The sequence below is a fragment of the Mastacembelus armatus genome, chromosome 8, assembly GCF_900324485.2.
Source record: "Mastacembelus armatus chromosome 8, fMasArm1.2, whole genome shotgun sequence".
Taxonomy (NCBI): domain Eukaryota; kingdom Metazoa; phylum Chordata; class Actinopteri; order Synbranchiformes; family Mastacembelidae; genus Mastacembelus; species Mastacembelus armatus.
The window spans coordinates 4,571,238-4,583,559 of NC_046640.1; the positions used below are offsets into that span (position 1 = coordinate 4,571,238).

At 41.4% G+C, this 12,322-nt stretch overlaps 1 protein-coding gene across 1 annotated transcript; it reads right to left on the reverse strand.

The window, feature by feature from the left end:
- Positions 1–4,476: 4,476 nt before the first annotated feature.
- Positions 4,477–8,749, reverse strand: LOC113140453 (cytochrome P450 2K1-like). Its single transcript, XM_026324255.1, has 9 exons — positions 8,392–8,749; positions 8,062–8,224; positions 7,836–7,985; positions 7,351–7,511; positions 5,652–5,831; positions 5,419–5,560; positions 5,143–5,327; positions 4,917–5,058; positions 4,477–4,836 (listed from the first exon to the last, which is right to left on the reverse strand). Exons 1-9 carry the CDS (start codon positions 8,581–8,583, stop codon positions 4,649–4,651), a joined length of 1,503 nt encoding a protein of 500 aa, XP_026180040.1. The 5' UTR covers positions 8,584–8,749; the 3' UTR covers positions 4,477–4,648.
- Positions 8,750–12,322: the final 3,573 nt, after the last annotated feature.

The window sequence follows — 12,322 nt, forward strand, 5'->3', positions numbered from 1 at the left end:
AATAATGAGAACCATAATAATAATGTATATCATCAATTTATTAATACATATTATTATTATTATTATTATTATTATTAATAAGAATTATTATTATTATTGTGGTAAGGTTGCATTTAAGTACCTACAAAATCACAACACTAACATTGGCCTATGACACAATGTGGCGGGTTGTGCGTCCTGCAACATCCGTTTATGTGTTGTGTTCGCGGAAAAAAAGAACATATTAATAATGAAACCCCATCAAGGAACCACAGCCACAGCCAGTTCAGGTTCACTGTGTGTGTGTGTATGTAACGTGAAGTTATACAGAGACACATTGAGCTGCGCTGGATGTGATTGGGCGGAGCTGGATGGGCGGGACTGGATGGACGGAGCTGGATGTCAAAATTTGAGAACCACATTAAGAATCATGCTCGGATTCAACATAAAGTTGTGTGAAACTAAATGTGAGGAATAGCAAGTGATTATAAAACTGTCGACGTGCTAGTTCAGTGTGTTGTTAATATAGACTATTGGTCTTTCAGTATGAATTAACTTTTAGCTGACAGAACTATAATGTTTTGCCCTTTTCATATTTGAAGTGTGAGCTCACTGCTTGCAGGCATCAATATGTCAACAAGATATTAATTTATCTTCTGTTTGGATGTTGCAGAATTCACCATTTTTAAATGTGGTCTACAGTCCTGTCGACATCTTCTCACTTTCACTGCCCTTACTGTCCAAAAACCCTTGTAAGAAGAGATCAGTTACTGATCCATGTGAGAAAACATGAATCCTGTGAAACTGCTGCCCAGTTCTGCAGTGCAGAAGTTCTTTTACATTAGATCAAAACCAGGACATGTGATTAAAAAACGAAACACTGAATAAAATGTTGAAATATAGTTGGTTTGTTTTGAAAATTTCAAACGTGTTCAGTTTGTTTCAAAATGACAAACTAGATAAAATATGTATAATGTGCCATTTTTATTAAAACCTTATTTACTCCACATGAATTGATGCAGGAGGCACAAACACGGTAGTTCGAGTTTTATTGAGTTTTAAAGAGGACACACATCCTAACACAGTTTCTCCGACACACTCTCTGAAATGTCTCCGCTCGGCTCTGAACAAGACTGACCTACGAGGAGCAGCGCGGACTTCTTGGTGATCCTCATAACGCGGCTGCTGAAGACTGAGGTTCAACTTCCGCAATGGAGCAGTGTAGGTTCAGACTGGAGGCTGGAGGCGGAGACTGGAAGCATGAATGACACCCTGAACTCTGGGGAAAACTAATTCAAATATCTCCACAATGTGGCAATTATCATTACAGATCACAGTTAAAATAGCTAAGAAAATATTTCATGTCAGTTTGTTATTAAAGACACAAATGAAGAAATCTAACACAGTGTCTCAGTTTTCAGTTGAATTAATCACAAAGAGGATGTGGAGAAAAACAGGAAATGTTGTTAAGACAGAGTTTTCGGGTCAGATTTAAAGAGAGAAAGTGTAGCTGTTTAATAAGGAAGGCTCTGTCTCTCACTCGAAGGTTCAATCGCAGGTTTGTTTTTCAAAGTACACGATTATTATCGAGCAGCAGGTACGAAGACTGGTCTGTGTGCGGAAACAGTGGAGCGAGAAGGACGATACCTTCGCACAGATCCCTGCCTTCACTCTGCTACTCTGCTCTGTTACTGTTGAAGATTCACCTCAGCACATCAATCGGCGATCGGAGGCCGGATCGCAGCAAGAATGTCAGGAATTTTCGGAAGACCGAAGATTTTTACAATAAAACGTCGGCACACAGGCTGTCGCTCATTTTGAATCCAGAGTCAGTCTGCTTTTTTCTCACAGTGAGTAGTGAATTCATTGGGACACGAAGAGTGTTGGTCGGACAGATGTGAAGACTGTTGGTCGGACGGATGTGAAGAGTGTTGGTCGGACGGATGTGAAGAGGGCTGGTCGGACGGATGTGAAGACTGCTGGTCGGACGGATGTGAAGAGTGCTGGTCGGACGGATGTGAAGAGTGGGATGTGAAGACTGTGGTCGGACGGATGTGAAGAGTGCTGGTCGGACGGATGTGAAGAGTGCTGGTCGGACGGATGTGAAGACTGTTGGTCGGACGGATGTGAAGAGTGCTGGTCGGACGGATGTGAAGAGTGCTGGTCGGACGGATGTGAAGAGTGCTGGTCGGACGGATGTGAAGACTGCTGGTCGGACGGATGTGAAGAGTGCTGGTCGGACGGATGTGAAGAGTGCTGGTCGGACGGATGTGAAGACTGTTGGTCGGACGGATGTGAAGACTGTTGGTCGGACGGATGTGAAGAGTGCTGGTCGGACGGATGTGAAGAGTGCTGGTCGGACGGATGTGAAGACTGTTGGTCGGACGGATGTGAAGACTGCTGGTCGGACGGATGTGAAGAGTGCTGGTCGGACGGATGTGAAGAGTGCTGGTCGGACGGATGTGAAGAGTGCTGGTCGGACGGATGTGAAGACTGTTGGTCGGACGGATGTGAAGAGTGCTGGTCGGACGGATGTGAAGACTGTTGGTCGGACGGATGTGAAGAGTGCTGGTCGGACGGATGTGAAGACTGTTGGTCGGACGGATGTGAAGAGTGCTGGTCAACAATGACAACTCATCCGACCAAACATCGATTGTCTGAGTGCACGAAGAAACTGGGCTAAGAGTTCTTCATAAATCTAATCAATCTAATTTTGTATCAGCACTTCAATCGCATCGCGCCAAGAAGGTCCCGAACTTAAGACCGAAGAGTTTTGACTAAATCTCCGAAACACAGGCTGTCGCTCATTTTGAATCCAGAGTCAATCTCACTTTCTCACACTGAGTAGTGAACTCATCGGGAAAATGATCGCTGCCCTGCGGACTCTCTGGAGCTTCTTCTCCCGGTTTCACCTCCAGCCGGACTACGAAGAACCTAACCGCTATGTTGTCGTCATTTACTACAACGGAGTGAGGCTCCTTGTGATCTCCTGTCGATCCGCTGCTGAGGAGGATCTTCGACAGCAACAGAGCAGAGTAGCAGCGTCAACGCAGTGATCTGTGTGTGCTGTCTCCCTTCGAGCTGAACGGGGCGGCGACTTGCTCCAACGCGATTGGCTCCACTGTTTCCGCACACAGACCAAAGTGTGAAAGCAGCACCAGAAGCAGCGTGTCTTCCAGCAGCAGAGCAGGAGCCTGTAGTCGCTGCGCGGACGGTGTGTTCGCTCTGTGAGAGCTTTGCTGCCACGAACATCTTCAGAGAGAGAGACTGTGCGGAGACTGAGTCTGTCATATGATGAAACACTCACTGTGCTGACGGACGAGGAGCCGAGCGAACTGGACTTTAAGCTCCGTGTTCACCACCTCAACGACAACATGAACACACACACTTTGTTTACTGCGGATGACGGTGACAGCAGGAGACACACACAACTAAACTGCGATCAGATCGGCTGCTTCTGTCTCTTTGTAAACTTCAGTCACTGAATATATTTTAGAACAATGAGCTGTTTTCTCCTAAGAAACACAGTCTTGAATAAAGTGAGAGCTCATGTTGGAACCTGTTTCTGTCAACGAAACATTGAATAAAATGTGGAAATATTGTTGGTTTGTTTTTCCTTTACAACATTAAACAAAATGACAAACTAGATAAAAAATGTATATTGGGCCATTTTTATTAAAACCTTATTTACTTGGATTAAACATCATTTGTGGGTGAACATGAAAACACAGTAACGGGCGCAGACCCACAAACACGTCAGTACAGATTCGATGGGTCAGCCTGGGCGCAAACGTGTCCGCGCTGCTTTTACGCACAGACCTTGGAGGTTTTCTGCAGGTGATTACGAACTGAAAGTCAACCAGAGCATCAAATACTGAACCCGCCACACAGTGTGTCAGTTTTCAGTTGAAGTAATCACAATGTGGAGGAAAACAGAGTTTTCAGTTCAGATTTAAGGAGAGAAAGTGCAGCTGTTTAATAAGGAAGGCTCTGTCTCTCACTCACACACCGAGAAAACTCAGCTGCTTCTGCAGTTTCCTGTCACTGTAAAATTTTGTCATTGAGTGTATTTTCTAACAATGTGCTGTTTTATCCGAAAACATACAGTCTTGGAAAAACATGACAACAAACTGACAGACTAGAAAGAAAACCTATAATGTGACATTTGTATTCAGACTTTATTTACATGGTTCAAATCTCTAACGAGATGAACATGAAAACACAGGAATGGATGCAGGACGCACAAACACGGCAGTTCGACACACAACTAAACTGCGATCGCATCAGCTGCTTCTGTCATTTTTGGTCATATTTAATACAATAAATGAAGGTGTAACCATTAATAGTGTACCGTGTGTTATTACAAAGAAGCAGGTGTTTACATAAATTTAAGACTGTTCATATTTTCAGTGAAATAAAGAGAAATTTGTTTGGTGCATTTCAAACATGAAGTTATATAATGAATAAAAGCACTTATCAAAGTAAACAAGTAAACGTGTCAACATGAGTGAAGGCAAAAATATTTAAGGAAGCATGTGAACTGTTTTCTAATCAGGCCAGCATACTGCTCTCTGTTCTGCAGATCAGATTACAATGAACTATTGCAGAAGACACAAGTTTTGACTCAACCAGAGAAGCTTATTTTCAGCCACAATAATGGTCCCAGTTCTCACTGGCGACTAACAGCACACAGTTTGTGAGGTAAAGGAGTGAGGGTGAAACCCACAAGTGGTGTCACATCCAGTTCATCCTCTGAAACTCCAGGTGGAGGAGCGAAACGAAAGCGCTGGAGGAGGGACGTGATGAAGAGGAAGAGCTCCATTCTGGCCAGACTCTCTCCAATACACATCCTGCGACCTGCAAGACACAAGCTGGGTCGTGTGCGGGCAACAGTAAAATCTGTAAAGTAAAAGAGCAAAAGCCTAAAAAAGTTCTACCTGCAGAGAAGGCCATGAAGACATCACTCCTGATAAATCTGCCCTCTTTATCCAGGAAATGAGAAGGGTTAAAAGTGTATGGGGTCTTCCATTCGCTCTCATCATACAGTACAGAAGTGAGAAGAGGAAACACTGTCGTCCCCTGTATGCAAAAGAAGAAAACTATAACTTATACGTTTTAGAATGAACTGTTCACAAGGACGAACATATCCAACAGTCCTCTGACTTTTTTGATGAAGTATCCTTGGAACATGACATCTTGGTTGGTTTTGTGCGGAATGGCCATGGGGCCAATGTTGGCCATTCTCTGTGTCTCATGGATGACAGCGTCAGTGTACGGGAGGTTCCTCCTGTCCTCTACTTGGACCTGACGGCTTCCAACTACCCTGTCCAGCTCCTCCTGAACTTTATCTGATGGCACAGAAATAAGACGTTAATCTGATAAACATGTAACTCAGATTTCATGTTATCTGAGATGACCATTCTGCCATGTTTTTGGCACCTTGAATATGAGGGTACTTGGCCATGAAAAGTAGACACCACTGAATTGTAGTTCCTGTGGTCTCAGATCCAGCCAACATTAAATCCATCACACTGTAGAGCAGGTTGTCATCATTGTAGTGTAAATTCTTGATGCCAGACTCCTATTGAATCACACAGAAAACAGATAATGATTGTTTGACTTATGGGTAATTTCAGTCTATGAGTGGATTCACTGGAGTTCTAAAACCTTACCTCCAGATTTTGCTTATGGGTCAGGAACGCATCAACAAAGCATCTGCACAACTCAGGGTTCTGAGTTTGCTTCAGATCCTCTATTATGCCTTTAACTTGCACTTCGTAGTCCTCCAAAAACTCCATCAAACGCCTCCAGTTTTTAATACAAGGGCCCAGCCAAGGAAACAGGTTGTAGATCTGTAATAACGCAAAATACAAAACAAATTGTAAAATTCATTGTGAAATTCATTTGTGAGAGTCATGAACTCGCAGCTCACACTGGGCAAGAGGTGGCGGGCTACACCCTAGACCAGGGGTCGGAAACCCGCGGCTCTTTTGTCTCTCTGCTGCGGCTCCCTACGGCCTTGGAAAATAAAAAACGAGTATTTAATTAAAATGTATTTTAGTTTAGTTAGTTTTTAAAATGTAATTCCAAATTAGAAAATTATGGTGATCTTGTAAAATCTAAATAAAACATGATAAAAAAATTCGCTCTTAATATTCGTCACAACCGCCAATGTGCGACAGCTGCCTGCGCGCGATCTCTGTCATTTTTAGACCCCAGGTAAACCAACTATGGAGAACTCTAAGAAAAGAAAAGTGTCTGAAGAAAACAACGTTTAATGCTACGTGGGCACATTCATTTGCTTTCACCGCTGACGAGACTGGTTTACCAGTCTGCTTAATATGTGATGAGAAACTGGCAAACAACAAAAAGTCTAATGTTGCAAGACATTTCCAGAATAAACACACAGCCTTTGCTCAAAAATATCCCGATGGAGATGAGAGAAAAAAGCCGTTTCAGAACTGATGAGGAAGGTTGATATGAGCAAAAAAAAAATGTAAGAAGTGGATGAAATCTGCAAATTCAACCACATCCGCTAGTTTTGTGGCCGCTCATGAAATGTCCAGGCTCGGGAAACCGTTCACAGACGGAGAATATTTAAAAGACATAGAATAAAGGCAAGAAACGTTTTATCCTGTGTTATTTTATTTTAGATTTCAAAAGGGTTTTGCGGCTCGCGGTGTTTTCTTTTCTGTGGAAAATGGGTCCAAATGGCTCTTTGAGTGTTTAAGGTTGCCGACCCTTGCCCTAGACGGATCACTAGTCTATTCCAGTGTTGACGAGGAGACAGACAAACACTCACACCCACAGTGTTATGTGGAGGTGACTGAAGGATGAAGCGAGGACCCAAGTGTCCTGCCAATCCTAACTAATCAACATAAAGCTACCTACCTTATAAACCAAAATAAAAGTCCAATACCGGACGTCACAAAAATCAAACCCTAACACAGTGATTCAGAGTCACCCTAAACCCATTCTGCATGGCTTTGGATTCTGTTAGGAAGCCAGAGCACCCAGATGAAACACACAGACCTGGAAAAAACAAAGTCCACACAGATAATTCCTGGGCTCGAATAGGATTGAAACCTTATTGCTGTGAGGTGTCAGTGCTAACCACAGCACTGAATGAATTCCTGGTACTTGTACTTAAATATTATATTAAATGTTAGAGCAAATTGTAAACATCTACACATCAACTCTATGAAGCTATTATTTCAGTAATGTTTTGTCACTTAGGCTCTTTAAAATAAAGATTCACTATTTAATGGACTATCACAGCAGTATATTTAATTTCACAAGCCATCAGTTACCAAGTTCTTAATACAGAGCAATGTAAATTGTTTTTATATAATCATCTGATGTTTATAGTACCAGGATGGAAGTTGATCCAGTCAGATGGATGGATTCACGGTTTCTTTTCAACATAGTTTGAAATGCAGGGTCTTTGTATTCAAACCGCTTTCCAAACATGATCGCTGATATTATGTTTGAAACTGCGTAATCAATTGTCTTGGTGTTGTCGAAGGCTTTACCTGAGAGAAACAGAGTAGTGGACATGAGTTAGACACAAACTGTACATGAGTTAATTAAATAGTTAAGAAATGTGTTCAAAGCTGGCTGCGTTTGTGTCAAGGGCTGATGACAGTGGCTTGTTTGGAGTGTTACTAAGTTTTTTCAATTACTGTAGTTATTGTAATCAATTAGTGACAAATCCTGGAATTGAAGTTTTACAAAAGTTTGAATGTATTAGAATAATGTATAATTATTTTGCCATATACTGTTTAATTTGGGTAAATACCTCAAATGTTAAACTGGGTGCTGATATGTATAGAAATCTCTGTAGTACTTTCTGTTACCTTCTTGTTTTTCAAATTCTTCAATCAGGTAGTGACATTCCTCAATGATTTTCCCTTCACTTAACTTCTTGCCCATCCCAAAATTTCTCAGTGTCGTTAGAGCAAAACGTCTCATTTCTTTCCACAGGTCACCATTGGAAAATAATATGCCTGGAAACAAAAGTGGGCGAACTGCTTTAATGAGCACGAAAACAGGTAAAAGAAAACTCCCAAAACATTTTCTTACCATGTTCTTTGCTGAAATCATGAAAAATGGGTGTGACCTCTCTGTCTCCAAACTCTTTGGCATGGTTGATCAGAGCCTGCTTGACGGTTCTGTATCCTGCCAGGACCAACACCTTCTTAAGTCCAAAGTGGACTGTGAACACTGGCCCATATTTCTTGGACAGCTAAAAACACAGAGGCAGGTAAAAGTGAGAGTCACAGTACTAGATAAAAGGTTTACTGAATCATAATGAACACGTTTGTATATGTAACTTATATACTCAAAAAAACCAATACATTCCTATTAGAGCAATGGAAGGATGACATTTTTTGTAGACAACACATTTCTCACATCAAAAAGCGAACTGTCGAGTCTCTTGAAATCCACATGAAGCAGGTTACCAAGCAGGGCAAGAGGTTTGGGTCCTGGAGGATCTGTCCTCTTTTTTTGGGAGCTGAAGTTGGAGTGAAGAAAGAGGAAGACGAGAAGGCACACGGTGACCCAAAATAGGGAGGACTGGAAAAGAACTTCCAACATGATCATACAGACGTCTGACAGCTGCCCTAACTGGGAGTCCAAAGATCTCTTCGCTGAAATGAAAGGCAGTTGCCAGGCAGAACTTTCTATTATGTCTTGGTTTAAAATTGTTGCAGATATTTAGGAGTTTGCATTTGGGCGGAACTATCAACCAAGAGTTGGCACCTCCTTTCAGAAATACCTTGGCCAGTCACATCATCATCAATCATATTAATGACATGATTGTCATGTCCTGAGTAGGTGTGAATGAGCTCCTGTGCCAGCCAATCACAGATCTTGTGAAACTGTGGAAAGTACCACTAGTTGTTAGCCTTGATTAAGAAACCATCTCATTTTCATTACTTTCTCAACAAAACATTTTCTGAAATTTTATATTTGTCTTGTGTGGAATGTCACAAAAACTGGACCCTTTGCACATCAGCCTTACCAACTGTATCCACCCACTGAAAGACATCTACACATCTATTGTTAATGTAAGCAGAATGATGGTTCTTTTATTTAATACAAGTCCTGGATAAACTGGGCAGTTTATTCAGTGACTCAACAAATTGCCGCCTATGCAAAAACCTAAATAGCCTTCGAGTTAGGAAACTAATGTCAACCACTGCAGCAGTTCTAAACATTTTGGTTATGAATTCATCTTTACTTTCCAATGTAGTCTCCTGAGTATCCTCTTTTACAACTCTGTTATGTTTCAGTCAGATTTGGTCAGGAGCAAATTTTATGTGATTTACTCACAGCTTCATGAACCAGTTGAGGCAGGTGCCTGCCCAAACTAAGGAGGTTTGGTTAAAGGCAGTTTTTCCTCTCCACTGTCACCAAGTGCTTGCTCATAAAGTGCTGCTGTTGGCTTTTGTTTTTGTTTCTTTGTAAAGTGCCTTGAGATGATTGTATTGTGATTTGGTACTATACAAATAAAACTGAATTGAATTTGAGTTGAATTAAGCAGCATTAGGTTAGAGATACAACCTATGAAAAGCCACAAAGTCATACTAAATAATGGTGTACCTCCTCCAGCTCTCTTTCTCATTAGCAACTGACAGCCCACAAGTCATTGTGGTCTGGTGTCAGATGCAGTTTATCCTGTATGACTCCAGGTGGAAAAGTGAAGCAAAAATGCTGGAGGAGAGACATAAAAAAGGAATAATTCCATCTTTGCCAAACTCTTTCCAAGACACACCCAACGTCCTGAAAAGACAAAATGTTGCAAAATTGGATATTGTGTTTTGTGAGGAATGGCTATGGAGACATTATTAGCCAGTCTCTGTGTCTCATGGATGACAGCATCAGTGTAAGGATGTTTTTTCTGGTCATCTACACAGACCTGACGGTTCCGATCACCCTGGTCTGCTCCTCCTGAACCTGCTCTGGTCACAGAATAAGCAATGAACATTCTTAGTTGATAGTTCAAATAAAAAGGTCTTTATTTTTTTGAGAACCTTTACATGTCTATAATATTCACTTAAATATTGCACAGACATTTGTTCAACCTGCTCTATAACACTTCCCTTGATGTGTGACCTATAGCTGTTTAGTACGTTGAATTTTATCATGATCCAAACTCTTTAAAGCATTTCTAAGCTCTCTCTCTGCTCCAATAAAATTTGTGCCATTGTCAGATCTTAAATGCAATACTTGGCCACGACGGCACATAAAACGACGACTGCAATTTATGCAGGAATTTGTATCCAGAGAGTAGGATGTGTACAAGGTGTACTGCTCGACTGGTCATGCAGGTAAACAAAACTCCATATCTTTTAACAACACTGCAACCTTTCTTCACATCAACAGGTCCAAAGTAATCCACACCTGTGTTGGAAAAAGGAGGCAAATCCGGCATGATCCTTTCTTTTGGCAAGTCAGCCATTTTCTGTTCTCCAATTTTGCCTTGAAAACGTCAACACACAACACATTCAGAGATTACCTTTCTACAAGCAGAGTTTGCATCAATAATCCAGTACCTCTTTCGTAATGTTGACAACATGTGATTTCTCCCTGCATGACCCAGTTGTTTATGAACATGTTTCATAATATGTTTGGATACATGATGTTCTTTCTGTCTAAGGTACATGATGTTCTTTTGGTAAGATAACTGGTGTTTTGTTTCCTCGGGCATTGCTGCTCTACCAGTCTTCCACTCACTCTAAGTAAACCATCCATCAATACTGGATCAAGCTTGTAGATGTTACTAGACCTTTAAACTCCAGATGTTCCACTTTGCAAGGAAGAAATTTCTTGTTTGAGTGCTTCATATTGAGAAAATCCAATAATTGCTGATTCCGCTTGAGAAAGATCATGTGGTGTAAGACTTTGACCATAGAATCTAGTTCGAAACCTTCTCATTTCCTCCTTAACTCTGTCCTGCTTTACAGTGGAATTGCTCGTTCCAGAAGTAAATGAGGACTGAATGTGTTTTCTTTGTTGCTTGAGCTTCAAAAGAACTTCTTTGAACTTTAAAATCCATGCCACTGCAGTTTTCAGTTTTGTCCAATCAGAAAAATAGTTCAGGAGTTGATGAGTAGCACTGTCAGAACAGTTTGAAATGGCAGCGTTTACCACTGTATCTTTTTTTACCTCGGGATCATCCATCAAGGCTCGGTCAAAAGAGGATTGTAGCCATCCTCAAGATTCTAACAGAAAATCTGGACCCTGTATCCATCTGCTGGACTTCAAGAAGTTTTCAATAGACATGCCTCTAGAGCCTAGGTCACTAACAGGCGGACCGCGGTCCGGGTGCGGACCCAAAAGCTGCCCCATACGGACCCGTACCTAGAGAAGGTTATGATTTAAAACCTAACGGGACGCTTTTATGTCCACCGGCTTTTGTAGACTTCATGGTAGTGGAAATGCACAGACCAATTGCATGCGAGTTGAGCCATCCCACGTGATACCACTCAGCCAATCAAGTCTGTGCATTCCCAGCAGTAAACATTACGACGCTACAGTGTAAACAGAGCTAGAGGCAAGTTACACATGAAAAGACGGTTACAAAGAAAAAGAAAAAAGGCGATACATGTTGAAAACAAAGGGAGAGAAACAGCCGAGTGAGACGGAGAAAGGGAGAGAAAAATAAGGAACAAATGGCGCCCTCCAAAAAACGAAAAGTTTCTGTTCATACTTCCCACTGGGAACACTAAACCAGTGTGTCTCATATATTCAGAAACCGTGGCACTTATTAAAAGTGCCAATGTGAAACGCCATTATGAGACACAACATAAAGATTATGACTTCATCTGATTTGACAGTCAGGTATTGATTACATGCAGATGTTGATAAAACTACTAGGCTACTTAAATATATATCACACTAACTAGTCAGACATTATGATCTTCTGGACCATTGCTTCAAGACATTTTCTCTAACTGGACCTCTTTACATTTTAGTTGAATACCCCTGCTCTAGAGGCATCATCAGCCGGATTCAATTTTGTACCAATATGTCTCCACTGTACAACGTCTGTTACATCCCTGATGAACGACACTCTACAAATGTATGAAACCTTTTGGCATCATTGGCAATATACTTCTATACAGTCTGGCTGTCTGTCCAAAACACTGACTTATCTAGATCCCATTGAAGTTAACTTCTTAAGCATCTTGTCAATTCTGACTGCTAAAACAGCAGCAGCAAGTTCAAGTCTTGGTATAGTTATCTGTTTCAAAGGAGTAACTCTGGATTTTCCAAGCATGAAGGAAAGTCTTAACATTTTATTTTCATCTTCCAGACGCAAGTAAGAAACAGTTTC